This window comes from Rhinatrema bivittatum, chromosome 1 (genome assembly GCF_901001135.1).
Source record: "Rhinatrema bivittatum chromosome 1, aRhiBiv1.1, whole genome shotgun sequence".
NCBI classification, from domain to species: domain Eukaryota; kingdom Metazoa; phylum Chordata; class Amphibia; order Gymnophiona; family Rhinatrematidae; genus Rhinatrema; species Rhinatrema bivittatum.
In genome coordinates, this window is record NC_042615.1 from 835,698,014 (window position 1) to 835,715,408 (window position 17,395).

At 45.4% G+C, this 17,395-nt stretch overlaps 1 protein-coding gene across 1 annotated transcript in view; it reads right to left on the minus strand.

The window, feature by feature from the left end:
• The window catches only part of LOC115079657 (proline-rich receptor-like protein kinase PERK8), a 110,683-nt gene that overhangs the window by 28,817 nt on the left and 64,471 nt on the right, over positions 1 to 17,395 (minus strand). The window contains exons 5-8 of the mRNA XM_029583384.1: positions 12,529 to 12,588; positions 11,720 to 11,794; positions 10,788 to 10,862; positions 10,302 to 10,358 (exon numbers count right to left, since the gene is read on the minus strand). Coding sequence (XP_029439244.1) covers positions 10,302 to 10,358; positions 10,788 to 10,862; positions 11,720 to 11,794; positions 12,529 to 12,588 — 267 coding nt within the window. The remainder of the gene's footprint in view (positions 1 to 10,301; positions 10,359 to 10,787; positions 10,863 to 11,719; positions 11,795 to 12,528; positions 12,589 to 17,395) is intronic.

Sequence of the window (17,395 nt, forward strand, 5' to 3'; positions counted from 1 at the left end):
ATACCTTTCTGTGATGCATCCAATAAATACTGCGCTCAGAACTAATTGAACTCTTTGGTTCTCAGTTTTCTGTGAAATACATTGGGCACTGGCGCACATCTTGGATTGTGTTCTAAATACCATTGCAGTGGTCGGTGAATCGAGGAGCGCCCCAGGGACCTGTGCGGTTCAATGTATTCATTAACGACATAGAAAGGGGCGTGGCAAGAGACGTAAACAGATTTTCAGATGGCACAAAAATATTTAGGATAGATAAGACACAGCTTGTGAGGAACTACAGAAGGACCTTGTGAGACTGGGGAACGGGCATCTGAATGGCAGATGAAATTTAATGTGGAAAAGTGCAAAGCACGGAGAGGAAATCTGATAGAGGTTTGTAAAATCATGTGTGAGGTGCAATGGGTCAATAGGGAGCGGTTATTTACCTTTTAAAACAACACTAGGAGGAGGGGGACACTCCTTGAAGCTAAAACAAATTGGAGAAAGAATTTTTTCACTCAACGCACAATCAAGCTGTGGAATTCGTTGCCTGGGGGGGGTGCAGTCAACAGAACCGACAAGGTTCCAGGAAGAAAAGTCCATAAATATTTATTAACCAGGAGGTCCATATTCAGGCACAGTCCTGATAGCAAAGTTATCAGGGCGAAGTCGCACTATTGAATGAATATAATCAGCTAACGTTAACACGACCCTTTCACTCCATCAGTAACCTGGCTAACTCTGAACATCGGGGTTAGCAGGTTTACAAAGTCGGTTAACTCAACTCCTCCCAGTTATGCCCTTGGAATACCCCAAATTTATCTGACTAATTTACGTTCGCACTTACCTGTGTGGCTGCCAAAATCAAGGGGACAGAAAAGGGACGGGGCCTGGGTGTTCCGGGGCGGGGCCGCCACTTACCTGCGTTGCTCCATAGTTTAAACGCGCAGGCCGCTCTGCACGTGGGCTAGCTATCCACGTAACTTTACCGCTGCTCCTGCTGAGGAGCAGGCCTGCCAGACCTCGCGTTTAGGGTTCACACGGTGAAGAACCAGAGGGGCGGAGCAGGGGGCGGGGCCTGGGTGTTCCGGGGAGGGGCCGCCACTTACCTGCGTTGCTCCATAGTTTAAACGCGCAGGCCGCTCTGCACGTGGGCTAGCTATCCACGTAAATTTACCGCTGCTCCTGCTGAGGAGCAGGCCTGCCAGACCTCGCGTTTAGGGTTCACACGGTGAAGAACCAGAGGGGCGGAGCAGGGGGCGGGGCCTGGGTGTTCCGGGGAGGGGCCGCCACTTACCTGCGTTGCTCCATAGTTTAAACGCGCAGGCCGCTCTGCACGTGGGCTAGCTATCCACGTAACTTTACCGCTGCTCCTGCTGAGGAGCAGGCCTGCCAGACCTCGCGTTTAGGGTTCACACGGTGAAGAACCAGAGGGGCGGAGCAGGGGGCGGGGCCTGGGTGTTCCAGGGCGGGGGCCGCCACTTACCTGCGTTGCTCCGTAGTTTAAACGCGCAGGCCGCTCTGCATGTGGGCTAGCTATCCACGTAACTTTACCGCTGCTCCTGCTGAGGAGCAGGCCTGCCAGACCTCGCGTTTAGGGTTCAGACGGTGAAGAACCAGAGGGGGGGGACTAGTTGGAAAAGCTGGGAATGTCCCCCGTGTGAGCATGTTTTCAAATCTGCATACATGTGCCTGCAAAAGCTGAGAAAGACATAGGGGAGATGTGCTCTCTTAATATTAGGAGCGTACTTACCTTAAGTCATACATACGCATTAAACTCCCAGCGATTCTCGGCTCGCACGCAGATATGCGCATGTGTGCTCGCATTAAAGTTAGCCTGTCCGTGTTCATCCCATGCCCTTTTGAATTCCATTGCTGTTCCTGCCCTGAGTACCTCTTTCGGGGCTGCATCTGGGGGGTGCACTGTTCTCCTCCAGCAGCACCCCCAGTTCTCCTGCTGTGAAGGCGTGAGGGGTTGGAGGCATGGCTGTTGCTAGCTCCGCAGGACAGAATTGGGGAGGCCAGATGTTCTAAGCAGCTGCAGAGGAGAATCCTCTGCAGCTGCTTAGAACTGCAAGCTTACCACACATCACCTCCCATTACATAAATCCTTACTGATTAAATAAGTGATTCTCCTAGAATCTGATACGCGACTTATGATTTATTTCTCGGATTACGTTGTATGCCTATCGATTTTGTACTTTGACTCGGCTATTTATGTACTTATCTTTTGTATATAGTTTTGGTGATATGTATATAGTGATTTTGCTGTTCTCAATTTTATGTAAGGGCCCTGCCCAAAAGTTAACCTGTTTGCAATGTTATATGTAAGGGTTCTGCCCAATGGTTCCTGTTTAACTGTAAACCGATACGATGTGTGAACGGTTATCGGTATAAAAAAGACATTAAATAAATAAATAAATAAATAAATCCAGGACCTGAGATCACTGGTAGGGAGTGGCAAGAAAAACAGGAGAGCAACAGGGCTACACGGGCAGCCTGATGGATCTTTTCAAAGTTGCCCTCAAATTGCCCCACATAGCCTCTAGTTCAGAGAATTAAGGAGCAGCCTAGTGGTTAGAGCAAGGGGCTGAGAACCAGGGAAACCAGGGTTCAAATCCCACTGCTGCCCCTTGTGAGCTTGGGCAAGCCACTTCACCCGCCAGTGCCTCAGGTGCAGACTTCGATTGTGAGCCCTCTGCAGTACCTGAGTGAAATGAAAAGTCCTGAGCTAACAAATGAAAGTCCTGAGCTAATGAAATACTGAAACCTCCAGAAGCAGGATCCAGAGACATAACGAGCATAGCAGAAAGATAAGTCTGTGGAAGGTCCCCGCACCGCAGGCAGAGCATCTGCAAGAGGAGAGGAAGTTTGCAAAGATTGCGGGAGGCCACAGCCGGGTTCAGGAGCTGAAGGCCATGCAGTACCTTCGCCTGGACGATGGCCCAAGCTTCCTACTGAGCAGGAGAGATAGGGAGACGTCCAGGGTGTGTGACAAAACTCCAGAGAAAGGAACCAATATTATCACCCCACCCAGTCCTACATTATCAAAGCAGCTCCAGGTACTATGAATAGGAGGAGCTTTCAGGGTGGGTCACAGGAAGCCAACTAAGAGAAAATGAAAAGCAACAAGGAGGCTCAGTGATATTCCCTCACAGGATATCTTGCAAAGGCATTTTCCCAGATAAATAGCAAATTACTCAGGTAAAATGGTCTGTCTGATAATCTCTAAGTGTACACAAAGTCTTCCTTAACACGCACTTATAGCTTGTTTAAAGAGAGGGCCTAATTGTATACGAGGAATTTTGTAACACAATCTTAGAGCTGGATAAAGGGAGATTTTCCCAGAATGTGTTCAAATGTACACGAGGGATTATGTACCACACACTTATATCTGGGGAAGGGAGACATTCCCAGAGGGAGTGTTTAAATGTACACGAGGGATTATGTACCACACACTTATATCTGGGTAAGGGAGACATTCCCAGAGGGGGTGTTTAAATGTACACGAGGGATTATGTACCACACACTTATATCTGGGTAAGGGAGACATTTCCAGAGGGGGTGTTTAAATGTACACAAGGGATTATGTACCACACACTTATATCTGGGTAAGGGAGACATGTCCAGAGGGAGTGTTTAAATGTACACGAGGGATTCTGTACCACACACTTATATCTGGGTAAGGGAGACATTCCCAGAGGGGGTGTTTAAATGTACACGAGGGATTATGTACCACACACTTATATCTGGGTAAGGGAGACATTCCCAGAGGGGGTGTTTAAATGTACACGAGGGATTATGTACCACACACTTATATCTGGGTAAGGGAGACATTCCCAGAGGGGGTGTTTAAATGTACACGAGGGATTATGTTCCACACACTTATATCTGGGTAAGGGAGACATTCCCAGAGGGGGTGTTTAAATGTACACGAGGGATTATGTACCACACACTTATATCTGGGTAAGGGAGACATTCCCAGAGGGGGTGTTTAAATGTACACGAGGGATTATGTACCACACACTTATATCTGGGTAAGGGAGGCATTCCCAGAGGGGGGTGTTTAAATGTACACGAGGGATTCTGTACCACAAACTTATATCTGGGTAAGGGAGACATTCCCAGAGGGGGTGTTTAAATGTACACGAGGGATTCTGTACCACACACTTATATCTGGGTAAGGGAGACATTCCCAGAGGGGTTGTTTAAATGTACACGAGGGATTCTGTAGCACACACTTATATCTGGGTAAGGGAGACATTCCCAGAGGGGGTGTTTAAATGTACACGAGGGATTCTGTAGCACACACTTATATCTGGGTAAGGGAGACATTCCCAGAGGGGGTGATTAAATGTACACGAGGGATTATGTACCACACACTTATATCTGGGTAAGGGAGACATTCCCAGAGGGGGTGTTTAAATGTACACGAGGGATTCTGTAGCACACACTTATATCTGGGTAAGGGAGACATTCCCAGAGGGGGTGTTTAAATGTACACGAGGGATTCTGTACCACACACTTATATCTGGGTAAGGGAGACATTTCCAGAGGTGGTGATTAAATGTACACGAGGGATTCTGTACCACACACTTATATCTGGGTAAGGGAGACATTCCCAGAGGGGGTGATTAAATGTACATGAGGGATTCTGTACCACACACTTATATCTGGGTAAGGGAGGCATTCCCAGAGGGGGTGTTTAAATGTACACGAGGGATTCTGTACCACACACTTATATCTGGGTAAGGGAGACATTTCCAGAGGCGGTGATTAAATGTACACGAGGGATTCTGTACCACACACCTATATCTGGGTAAGGGAGACATTTCCAGAGGCGGTGTTTAAATGTACACGAGGGATTCTGTACCACACACTTATAAATGGGTAAGGGAGGCATTCCCAGAGGGGGTGTTTAAATGTACACGAGGGATTCTGTACCACACACTTATAAATGGGTAAGGGAGGCATTCCCAGAGGGGGTGTTTAAATGTACACGAGGGATTCTGTACCACACAATTATATCTGGGAAAGGGAGACATTCCCAGAGGGGGTGTTTAAATGTACACGAGGGATTCTGTACCACACACTTATATCTGGGTAAGGGAGACATTTCCAGAGGCGGTGATTAAATGTACACGAGGGATTCTGTACCACACACTTATATCTGGGTAAGGGAGACATTTCCAGAGGGGGTGTTTAAATGTACACGAGGGATTCTGTATCACACACTTATATCTGGGTAAGGGAGACATTTCCAGAGAGGGTGTTTAAATGTACACGAGGGATTCTGTAGCACACACTTATATCTGGGTAAGGGAGACATTTCCAGAGGGGGTGATTAAATGTACACGAGGGATTCTGTACCACACACTTATATCTGGGTAAGGGAGACATTCCCAGAGGGGGTGTTTAAATGTACACGAGGGATTCTGTACCACACACTTATATCTGGGTAAGGGAGACATTCCCAGAGGGGGTGTTTAAATGTACACGAGGGATTATGTACCACACACTTATATCTGGGTAAGGGAGACATTCCCAGAGGGGGTGTTTAAATGTACACGAGGGATTCCGTACCACACACTTATATCTGGGTAAGGGAGACATTTCCAGAGGGGGTGTTTAAATGTACACGAGGGATTATGTACCACACACTTATATCTGGGTAAGGGAGACATTCCCAGAGGGGGTGTTTAAATGTACACGAGGGATTCTGTACCACACACTTATATCTGGGTAAGGGAGACATTCCCAGAGGGGTTGTTTAAATGTACACAAGGGATTCTGTACCACACACTTATAAATGGGTAAGGGAGGCATTCCCAGAGGGGGTGTTTAAATGTACACGAGGGATTCTGTACCACACTCATAAATGGGTAAGGGAGGCATTCCCAGAGCGGGTGTTTAAATGTACACGAGGGATTCTGTACCACACACTTATATCTGGGTAAGGGAGACATTCCCAGAGGGGGTGATTAAATGTACACGTGGGATTCTGTACCACACACTTATATCTGGGTAAGGGAGGCATTCCCAGAGGGGGTGTTTAAATGTACACGAGGGATTCTGTACCACACACTTATATCTGGGTAAGGGAGACATTTCCAGAGGCGGTGATTAAATGTACACGAGGGATTCTGTACCACACACTTATATCTGGTAAGGGAGACATTCCCAGAGGGGGTGATTAAATGTACACGAGGGATTCTGTACCACACACTTATATCTGGGTAAGGGAGACATTCCCAGAGGGGGTGATTAAATGTACACGTGGGATTCTGTACCACACACTTATATCTGGGTAAGGGAGGCATTCCCAGAGGGGGTGTTTAAATGTACACGAGGGATTCTGTACCACACACTTATATCTGGGTAAGGGAGACATTTCCAGAGGGGGTGTTTAAATGTACACGAGGGATTCTGTACCACACACTTATAAATGGGTAAGGGAGGCATTCCCAGAGGGGGTGTTTAAATGTACACGAGGGATTCTGTACCACACACATAAATGGGTAAGGGAGGCATTCCCAGAGGGGGTGTTTAAATGTACACGAGGGATTCTGTACCACACAATTATATCTGGGTAAGGGAGACATTCCCAGAGGGGGTGTTTAAATGTACACGAGGGATTCTGTACCACACACTTATATCTGGGTAAGGGAGACATTCCCAGAGGGGGTGTTTAAATGTACACGAGGGATTATGTACCACACACTTATATCTGGGTAAGGGAGGCATTCCCAGAGGGGGTGTTTAAATGTACACAAGGGATTCTGTAGCACACACTTATATCTGGGTAAGGGAGACATTCCCAGAGGGGGTGTTTAAATGTACACGAGGGATTCTGTACCACACACTTATATCTGGGTAAGGGAGACATTTCCAGAGGCGGTGATTAAATGTACACGAGGGATTCTGTACCACACACTTATATCTGGGTAAGGGAGACATTCCCAGAGGGGGTGATTAAATGTACACGAGGGATTCTGTACCACACAATTATATCTGGGTAAGGGAGACATTCCCAGAGGGGGTGTTTAAATGTACACGAGGGATTCTGTACCACACACTTATATCTGGGTAAGGGAGACATTTCCAGAGGCGGTGATTAAATGTACACGAGGGATTCTGTACACACACTTATATCTGGGTAAGGGAGACATTTCCAGAGGGGGTGTTTAAATGTACACGAGGGATTCTGTACCACACACTTATATCTGGGTAAGGGAGACATTTCCAGAGAGGGTGTTTAAATGTACACGAGGGATTCTGTAGCACACACTTATATCTGGGTAAGGGAGACATTTCCAGAGGGGGTGATTAAATGTACACGAGGGATTATGTACCACACACTTATATCTGGGTAAGGAAGACATTCCCAGAGGGGGTGTTTAAATGTACACGAGGGATTTCGTACCACACACTTATATCTGGGTAAGGGAGACATTCCCAGAGGGGGTGTTCAAATGTACACGAGGGATTCTGTACCACACACTTATATCTGGGTAAGGGAGACATTTCCAGAGGCAGTGATTAAATGTACACGAGGGATTCTGTACCACACACTTATATCTGGGTAAGGGAGACATTTCCAGAGGGGGTGTTTAAATGTACACGAGGGATTCTGTACCACACACTTATATCTGGGTAAGGGAGACATTTCCAGAGAGGGTGTTTAAATGTACACGAGGGATTCTGTAGCACACACTTATATCTGGGTAAGGGAGACATTTCCAGAGGGGGTGATTAAATGTACACGAGGGATTATGTACCACACACTTATATCTGGGTAAGGAAGACATTCCCAGAGGGGGTGTTTAAATGTACACGAGGGATTTCGTACCACACACTTATATCTGGGTAAGGGAGACATTCCCAGAGGGGGTGTTCAAATGTACACGAGGGATTCTGTACCACACACTTATATCTGGGTAAGGGAGACATTTCCAGAGGCAGTGATTAAATGTACACGAGGGATTCTGTACCACACACTTATATCTGGGTAAGGGAGACATTTCCAGAGGGGGTGTTTAAATGTACACGAGGGATTCTGTACCACACACTTATATCTGGGTAAGGGAGACATTTCCAGAGAGGGTGTTTAAATGTACACGAGGGATTCTGTAGCACACACTTATATCTGGGTAAGGGAGACATTTCCAGAGGGGGTGATTAAATGTACACGAGGGATTCTGTACCACACACTTATATCTGGGTAAGGGAGACATTCCCAGAGGGGGTGTTTAAATGTACACGAGGGATTATGTACCACACACTTATATCTGGGTAAGGAAGACATTCCCAGAGGGGGTGTTTAAATGTACACGAGGGATTTCGTACCACACACTTATATCTGGGTAAGGGAGACATTCCCAGAGGGGGTGATTAAATGTAAATGAGGGATTCTGTACCACACACTTATATCTGGGTAAGGGAGACATTTCCAGAGGGGGTGATTAAATGTACACGAGGGATTCTGTACCACACACTTATATCTGGGTAAGGGAGACATTTCCAGAGGGGGTGTTTAAATGTACACGAGGGATTCTGTACCACACACTTATATCTGGGTAAGGGAGACATTTCCAGAGGGGGTGTTCAAATGTACACGAGGGATTCTGTACCACACACTTATATCTGGGTAAGGGAGACATTTCCAGAGGGGGTGTTTAAATGTACAAGAGGGATTCTGTACCACACACTTATATCTGGGTAAGGGAGACATTTCCAGAGGGGGTGTTCAAATGTACACGAGGGATTCTGTACCACACACTTATATCTGGGTAAGGGAGACATTCCCAGAGGGGGTGTTTAAATGTACACGAGGGATTCTGTACCACACACTTATATCTGGGTAAGGGAGGCATTCCCAGAGGGGGTGTTTAAATGTACACGAGGGATTCTGTACCACACACTTATTTCTGGGTAAGGGAGACATTCCCAGAGGGGGTGATTAAATGTACACGAGGGATTCTGTACCACACACTTATATCTAGGTAAGGGAGACATTCCCAGAGGGGGTGTTTAAATGTACATGAGCGATTCTGTAGCACACACTTATATCTGGGTAAGGGAGACATTCTCAGAGGGGGTGTTTAAATGTACACGAGGGATTCTGTACCACACACTTATATCTGGGTAAGGGAGGCATTCCCAGAGGGGGTGTTTAAATGTACACGAGGGATTCTGTAGCACACACTTATATCTGGGTAAGGGAGACATTTCCAGAGGGGGTGTTTAAATGTACACGAGGGATTCTGTACCACACACTTATATCTGGGTAAGGGAGATATTTCCAGAGGGGGTGTTCAAATGTACACGAGGGATTCTGTACCACACACTTATATCTGGGTAAGGGAGACATTTCCAGAGGGGGTGTTTAAATGTACACGAGGGATTCTGTAGCACACACTTATATCTGGGTAAGGGAGGCATTCCCAGAGGGGGTGTTTAAATGTACACGAGGGATTCTGTACCACACACTTATATCTGGGTAAGGGAGACATTTCCAGAGGGGGTGTATAAATGTACATGAGGGATTCTGTACCACACACTTATATCTGGGTAAGGGAGGCATTCCCAGAGGGGGTGTTTAAATGTACACGAGGGATTCTGTACCACACACTTATATTTGGGTAAGGGAGGCATTCCCAGAGGGGGTGTATAAATGTACACGAGGGATTCTGTACCACACACTTATATCTGGGTAAGGGAGACATTTCCAGAGGAGGTGATTAAATGAGGCTTGCACTACAGTGAACAGGAAAAAAACCAACTGTAACCAAAAATCATCACAGTACCAGGTCCAAAACCATCGGGAATCAAACAAGTCTTCGCCTATTGCACAAGAGAGACACCCAGAGCAGGACGTTCTCCTGAGCTACTGTACAATGCACCATGATTTGGACCAGAGTTCTGTTGAACCCAGTTACTGTATGCTAATATTGTAAACTCCAGCACCTGGAACCAAGCCTATTGGATTACAAGCCAGCGTTAGAACCAAAAGACCAAAACATCTGTCTGGGATGAAATGGCTGAACGAAACTCTGATAGAGAGCGCTGTGTGGAGTACACGTTGTAAGCAGTGCAACACAAAATTACAAAACCCAGCACCTTGATCTCAGCCCAGAGAAAAAGAACCATGAAAAAAACAGGAAGTAACCCAAACACCAACCTAACGTTCAAAGCCAAGGAATCAGAAGCAAAAGACACAAGTGATACATTTGGAGCAGGATGGCTAGGAACCCAGAGATAGATCAGGCCACAGCTGGATTAAGGGCTTGCAAATGGTAAGAAAGCTCGTGGGAGCGTGGTACCTTCCTCAGGGGCTTTGGAGTCACCGGGAGTAGGAGATTCAGGGGGGAGTCCAGCATCTGTGATAAAAGTTCAGAGATATGACATGACATCAGAGAAAGCAACCATCAAATCCCACATAAAGAGGGGCAAGGGTCACATTATTGGAAGGGAGAAGAAAGGAAGTGGGACAGGAAGAAAAGAAAGAGGCCAAGGAAGCCAATCATAGCCCCTGAGAGATGAGATCCCTGTTAAACTCCAAGACAGTGGCACAGGAGAGGAGAACAAGCGCACATCATGTCAGGGATGAGAGGCCTCAGCAGTTCCCACAAGCCAAGAATCTGAGAATGAGAACCCCAAGAGATGACATGTTATAGAGACAGAACCCAACTGAAACCCAATCAAATCCCAGAAGCAAGGCCCAATCACGGGACACAAGAGATTGTCGTGGATCGGGACTGAAGGAGAAATTGCGGGGCATTGCCGGTTTGAGGGCTCGTAGGTGGTACCTTCCTCAGGAGCTTTGTCTGATGTTTCTACAGAGGAGTCACCAGGAGCAGGAGGCTCGGGGGGAAGTCCAGGATCTGTGATGAAAGTCCAGAGAAATCACACAGTCATCAAGAAATGTAACCAATGTTATCCCACCAAATTCAAAATAATTAAGGAAGGTCAAAGGTCAAAGAATAGGAAGAGATTTCTGTAAACATACTTTAGCAGAAGAAAGATAATGAATGGGTAAGAAAGAAAAGGATCTAAGGGATCCAGTGATAATCAACAAGAGAGGAGATCCCTGCTCACAAGCTCCAAGACAGAAGACGCAGATAGATTTTGGAAGAAGAAAATACCATGGAAGGCAATGCAGCTCATCTAATAGCACATTGGAGATAGCAGAAATTACAAAAGAGGGAAGTCAATGTTTGAGAGAGAAAGCATGGCAATGAGAGGAAACAGAGAAATGTAGTTCAGGGTAAAAAAACCCCATCACCACCCCAAAAAGATCCCAGCACCAGGGTCCAAACCCACAGCAGGACAGCTTTCACTCCCATTCAGCTCAGTCAAGTACGAATCAGTCCTGAGGAGCCCAATCTCTGCATGTGTAAGTCCTGCAACCTGGACACAAGCCAGAGTCAGAACCAAAAGACAGAAAACATCTGTTGGAAGGGAATGGCCGAAAGAAACTCTGATGGACAGCAATGCATGGGCTACACATTGTAGGCAGTATAAGAGCAATCTCACAGATGACCACAAAACTCAGCAGCTGGATCTGAACCCAGAGAAAATGAACCAGAAGAAGAGAAGAGCAAGCAGGAAAGAAACCAAACACCAGCACCAGAGTCCAAAGCCAGAGAATCAGAACCACGAGACAGGACTGAAGGACAGACTGCAGGACAGTTGTTTTAAGGGCTTGCAGATGGTAAAAGAGCTGGTAGGAGTTTGGTACCTTCCTCTGGGGCTTTGTCCGATGTTTCTACAGAAGAGTCGCCGGGAGCAGGAGACTCAGAGGGAAGTTCGGGATCTGAGATGAAAGTCCAGAGATATCACACAATCATTAGAAAACGTATCCAATAATATGCCATTTACTTCCAAAATAAAGCAGATCAAAGTTTAAAAATGGGAGGAACGTTCTTTAAATACCCCCTAAATTGGATGGGAGATGACCAAGGGATCCAGTGATAGTACCTGAGAGATGTAATCTATCTTCTCATGCTCCAAAGCACAGACACAGGTAGCCCCTGGAAGAAGAGGCTCTCAAGCACAGATCTACAGCTCATGTTATCGTTTGTTATTTATTAACTGTCAGCAATATATACTAATTCGTTAATTTAATTAATATGTTCAATGTTCAATGTTTATGTTCAATGTTCAATGTTAATTAATATGTTCAATGTTCAATGTAAACCGCTAAATGAAGCGATAGTTCTTGTTTCTTGTAAACCGGGGTGATATGTATTTTATACAGGAACCTCTGGTATATAAACCCTATAAATAAATATAAATAAATGTTATATCACATCCAGAGATGAGAGGCAATAGCAGTTCCCACAAACCAAGGATCTCCGAATGACATGTTACAGAGACAGGGAGAAGAAACACTGTCCCTCCATAAACAGGAAAAGAACCCGACACATCCCAGCACCAAAGGTCAATGCCACAGAGTCAGAACTGTGAGGCACAGGAGATACACACAGAGCAGGAGAGGTTCCTGGGCTCGGCTGATTTAAGGGCTTGCAGATGGTAAAAATCTGGTACCTTCCTCAGGGACTTCAGAGGACACGTCAGGAGCAGGAGACTCAGGGGGAAGTTCAGGGTCTGATGTTTTCAAACAAGAGCAGAAAATCAAATTGTTATGATGAGTATCAAGATATCCCACCAAATCTAGCAATGTGTAAGAGAGAAGCAACGAACAGTTGTTTGTCAGTTCTAAACCCTTTCATCAGCAGCTGTGTCTGTATTGTTCAGGGCTGCGTCTTTAAATATTTGTTATGTTAATAAACACCTCTACATTACCAAATGGCAGTGGTGGCTCTTTTCTAGCGCAGTGCAATGGTGACCTTACACACACACTCCTGCCACCCCACAAGCTGGCATTTCCTTTAGCTTACACACACACTCCTGCTACCCCACAAGCTGGCGTTTCCTTTAGCTTACACACACACTCCTGCCACCCCACAAGCTGGCGTTTCCTTTAGCTTACACACACACTCCTGCCAGCCCACAAGCTGGCATTTCCTTTAGCTTACACACACACTCCTGCCACCCTACAGGCTGGCATTTCCTTTAGCTTACACACACACACCTGCCACCCCACAAGCTGGCATTTCCTTTAGCTTACACACACACTCCTGCCAGCCCACAAGCTGGCATTTCCTTTAGCTTACACACACACTCCTGCCACCCCACAACCTGGCATTTCCTTTAGCTTACACACACACTCCTGCCACCCTACAGGCTGGCATTTCCTTTAGCTCCTCTCCACCAGTGTTTCCCAATCAGTGTGCCTTCAGTCCTGATCGGGTGTGCCATGAGAAAGTCACCACTCAGATCCAGACCAGCACCTCACAGGGACGACAGACACCATCAATGGCTTTTAAATTAATAGGAACTTTGTTCTGAAGACATTTATTTATTTATTTATTTATTTAAAATTTTTATATACCGGCATTCATGTTGCAAACACATCATGCCGGTTTACATATAACAGGGGTGTACAGTAAACAATTCAATAACCTATTTGTGTAGAAGGAAGCAGTTACAAATAACAAGGTAATAGAACTGGGAGGAGAGAAGAAAAGAAAGAGAATAACATTAGGTATAGGTATTTACATTAGTAATAACATTTTTACATGTGGAAGTGGTAGAATCTGGCTGAATAGAATTAATCGGTGTCCGGGAAAGCTTTTTTAAACAGCCAGGTCTTAAGTCTCTTCCTGAAGGTTGGGAGGCTGGGCTCCTGTCTAAGGTCCGGTGGGATGGAGTTCCATAGAAGGGGGCCGGCTGTTGAAAAGGCCCGATCTCTCAAGGTAATGTGTTTGGTAGTTTTGGCTGGGGGCACTACCCCGGAGTGTGGTAGTTAATGGGCAGTAAGTAGGGCATGGATATTGCATTCAGCACCTGTACATCTCCCCCCTCCTGAGCTCTTCTAGCCTCTGTCTTATCTCCAGACTGAGTGAGGCAGGGAAAGCATGCACTGAGCACCGGACAGGACTCATTCTGCGTGCTGGGCAGCAAAGGAGCAACTCTGGCAGCCACTTGCAATAACCAAGGAAGTAACCTAGCTGGCTGTCCACATCATACCGACTTCTCCATCACTTATGTACAGAGGCTGCTGGTCCAGCGTAATGGGTTCATGGGTATCTATGCCCTCTCTCTCCCTTGTTTTAAAAATTGGAAGAGAGGCTGGTGGGGCTTTCAGTGCATCCGTAGCTCTTCTTTTGGCCATACAACATCTTTATTAATGAAGATAAACCCTGGGCATGAAAAGGTTGGGAAAGCTTTCTCCCTACCACAGATTCCTTCTCTGTGATGTGGCCCAAGACTATCCTTGGCCACCTGTCTCTCCCTCCTCCTACCTTCTCTTTTTTGTATCTTAAATTTAAAAATCTTAGCATTCTACTCAGAGGGCCTCTCAAGAAAACTGGGAATAGACAAGTGAGAACAATCAAATGAGCAGTACACAAAGATGGCATCATAGATCAGAGAGGGAAGGCAACTCATCAGTGTAAGAGAAAGTCAATGTGAAAGGATGAACCTTTAGACAGGAGAAAAACAGGAGCACAGATGGAGAGTCCGCAACTTGACCGCACCTTGAATACTGTGTACAATTCTGGTTGTCGCATCTCAAAAAAGATATAGTTGCACTGGAGAAGGTACAGAGAAGGGCAACCAAAATGATAAGGGGAATGGAACAGCTCCCCTATGAGGAAAGACTAAAGAGGTTAGGGCTGTTCAGCTGGGAGAAGAGACGGCTGAGGGGGGATATGATAGAGGTGTTTAAAATCATGAGAGGTCTAGAACGGGTAGATGTGAATCGGTTATTTACTCTTTCGGATAGAAGAAAGACTAGGGGGCACTCCTTGAAGTTAGCATGGGGCACATTTAAAACTAATCGGAGAAAGTTCTTTTTTACTCAACGCACAATTAAACTCTGTAATTTATTACCAGAGGATGTGGTGGTTAGTGCAGTTACTATAGCTGTGTTTAAAAAAGGATTGGATAAGTTCTTGGAGGAGAAGTCCATTACCTGCTATTAAGTTCACTTAGAGAATAGCCACTGCCATTAGCAATGGTTACATGGAATAGACTTAGTTTTTGGGTACTTGCCAGGTTCTTATGGCCTGGATTGGCCACTGTTGGAAACAGGATGCTGGGCTTGATGGACCCTTGGTCTGACCCAGTATGGCATTTTCTTATGTTCTTATGTTCTTATGTCTTGAAGCTCAGGAGAGAGTTTACTGCAGATGTGAAGCAGCTGGTTTAAAACGGAGCTCGGTAAGTAGGGAGTGAGCCATGGAAAATCCTTTTCAAAGGCATTCCCACAGGTAAAAGTCTGCTTTACCCATGCTGGATCAGCTCCAGCATTATTAGCTTGCATGCATGTAAGATTCCAGTACGAGCAGAGGTGTTCCTGGGGCTGAAACTGAAGGGCTAGGTACATTTATACACCTACTTTTGTGTTTACAAAAATATGCATGTGTATTTTCCATAAAATTAGCAGGTACAATTGAAGGTGGGTAATTCTGGTGAGATAATTTTACATTGTTTAAAAATACTATCTTAGAAGCACAGACCAGATGTATTTTATGCATTTAAAAAAAGGTGGAAGGAAGCTGAAGGAAATGCTGGCATGGGTTAAAAATTGAGGTGAAAGGATATTACACCCAAAAGAACATCCTTCAATAAATGGAAAGAGGATAAAATGAAGAAAATAGGAAAAAAGCAGAAGCTCTGGCAATGTAGATGCAAAACATGCAGGAAGCTTGTGAGGGAACTGGTTGGACTATTAGATGATTGATGAATAAAGGGAATACTTAGTGAAGACAAAGGCTCAGCAGAAAAATTAAATGAATTCTTTGCTTCAGTTTTTATAGAGGAGTATGTTGGGGAGATATTCACACTGAAACAGTATTGAATGTTGGACATCTGAAGGAACTGAAACAAATCACAGTGAACCTGGAAAATATAATAGGGACAACCGACAAACTAAAAAGTAGGAAATCAACTGGACCAGAAGGCATAGACCCCAAAGTTCTGAAAGAACTAAAAGATGAAATTTTAGACCTATTACTAACAATTTGAAACCAATCATTAAAATTCTCTATTGTACCTGAAGATTGGAGGGTGGCCAGTGCAATGCCAATCTTAAATAGGGATCCAGGGTGATCCAGGAAACTATAGACCAGTAAGCATGACATCAGTGACAGGAAAAATCACAGAAACTATTCTAAAGAACAAAATTACAGAACATATAGATAGACATGTTTTAAAGGAACAGAGCCAACATTAGAGATGTGCATTTGTTCTGAATGAATGCTAAAAACACAATGGATGAGGTTGTTTTTGGTTCATACTAATGATAGAAACCAAAACTAGGCCTCGGACGAATATATAGGAAAATTTTCATGTATATTTGTATTCATTGCAAAAAAACAAAAAACCTCAGGCAGGACTAGGCCTTGACCTAGGCCAAGGACAGATGTTGAGGCCCAGCCTGAGGCCTGGTCTGGATCACCGAGACCTAGGCCTAGGCCTGAGCATTGTCTTCCCTAGAGGAAGCCACTACAGTAATCACACTGTGGCGCAACCTCCAGGTAGAGGATGCCATTTGTAGTCAATGGATCAAGAAAATTAATAAGCAGAAAGCCTACTCCCAGGCCTAGCCCATGCCCTGCAATGTAACCCAGCCACAGCCGGGCCCTGGCATCAGGCCCAGGCCTAGGCCTTGGGTTTAGGCCTCAGTGACCAGGACCCAGCTTAGGCCAGGCCCTATATCAGGCATAGGCCTAGGCTTTAGGCCTCAGGCTCGGGCTTCAGCGACCAGGATCCAGCCTTGGTGCCCGGGTCCTGTCTTTGGCCAGGCCCTTTGGCCAGGCCTTGGTGATGGGACCCATGTTTCTTTTACAGTGAAGTCATTGGGGCCTTTGCCCATTGACTTCAATGTAAAATGAAAAACAAATGGAACAAATGCATTATTTTCATTCCAAAACTAATGAAACTAATTGAGGTACCACAAAACAAACCAACAAACTGAAATGAATTTTTCAAGGCTGCATATCCCTAATCAACATAGATTTACCCTAGGGAAATCTTGCTTCAATCTGCTACATTTTTTGGAAGCGATTAATTATTTGGATAATGTGAGCTGGCAGATATAGTGTATTTAAATTTTCAGAAGGTGTTTGACAATGCCCCTGCTGAGAAACTCCTAAGAAAATGTAAAAGTCATGGGATAGGAGGCAATTTCCTACTGTGAATTACAAACTGGTTAAAAGACCTGAAACAGAAAGTAAGATTAAATGGTCAATTTTCTCAGTGGAAAAAGGTAAACAGTGGAGTGCCTCAGGGATCTGTACTTGGACCGGTGCTTTTTAACATATTTATAAATGATCTGGAAAAGAGA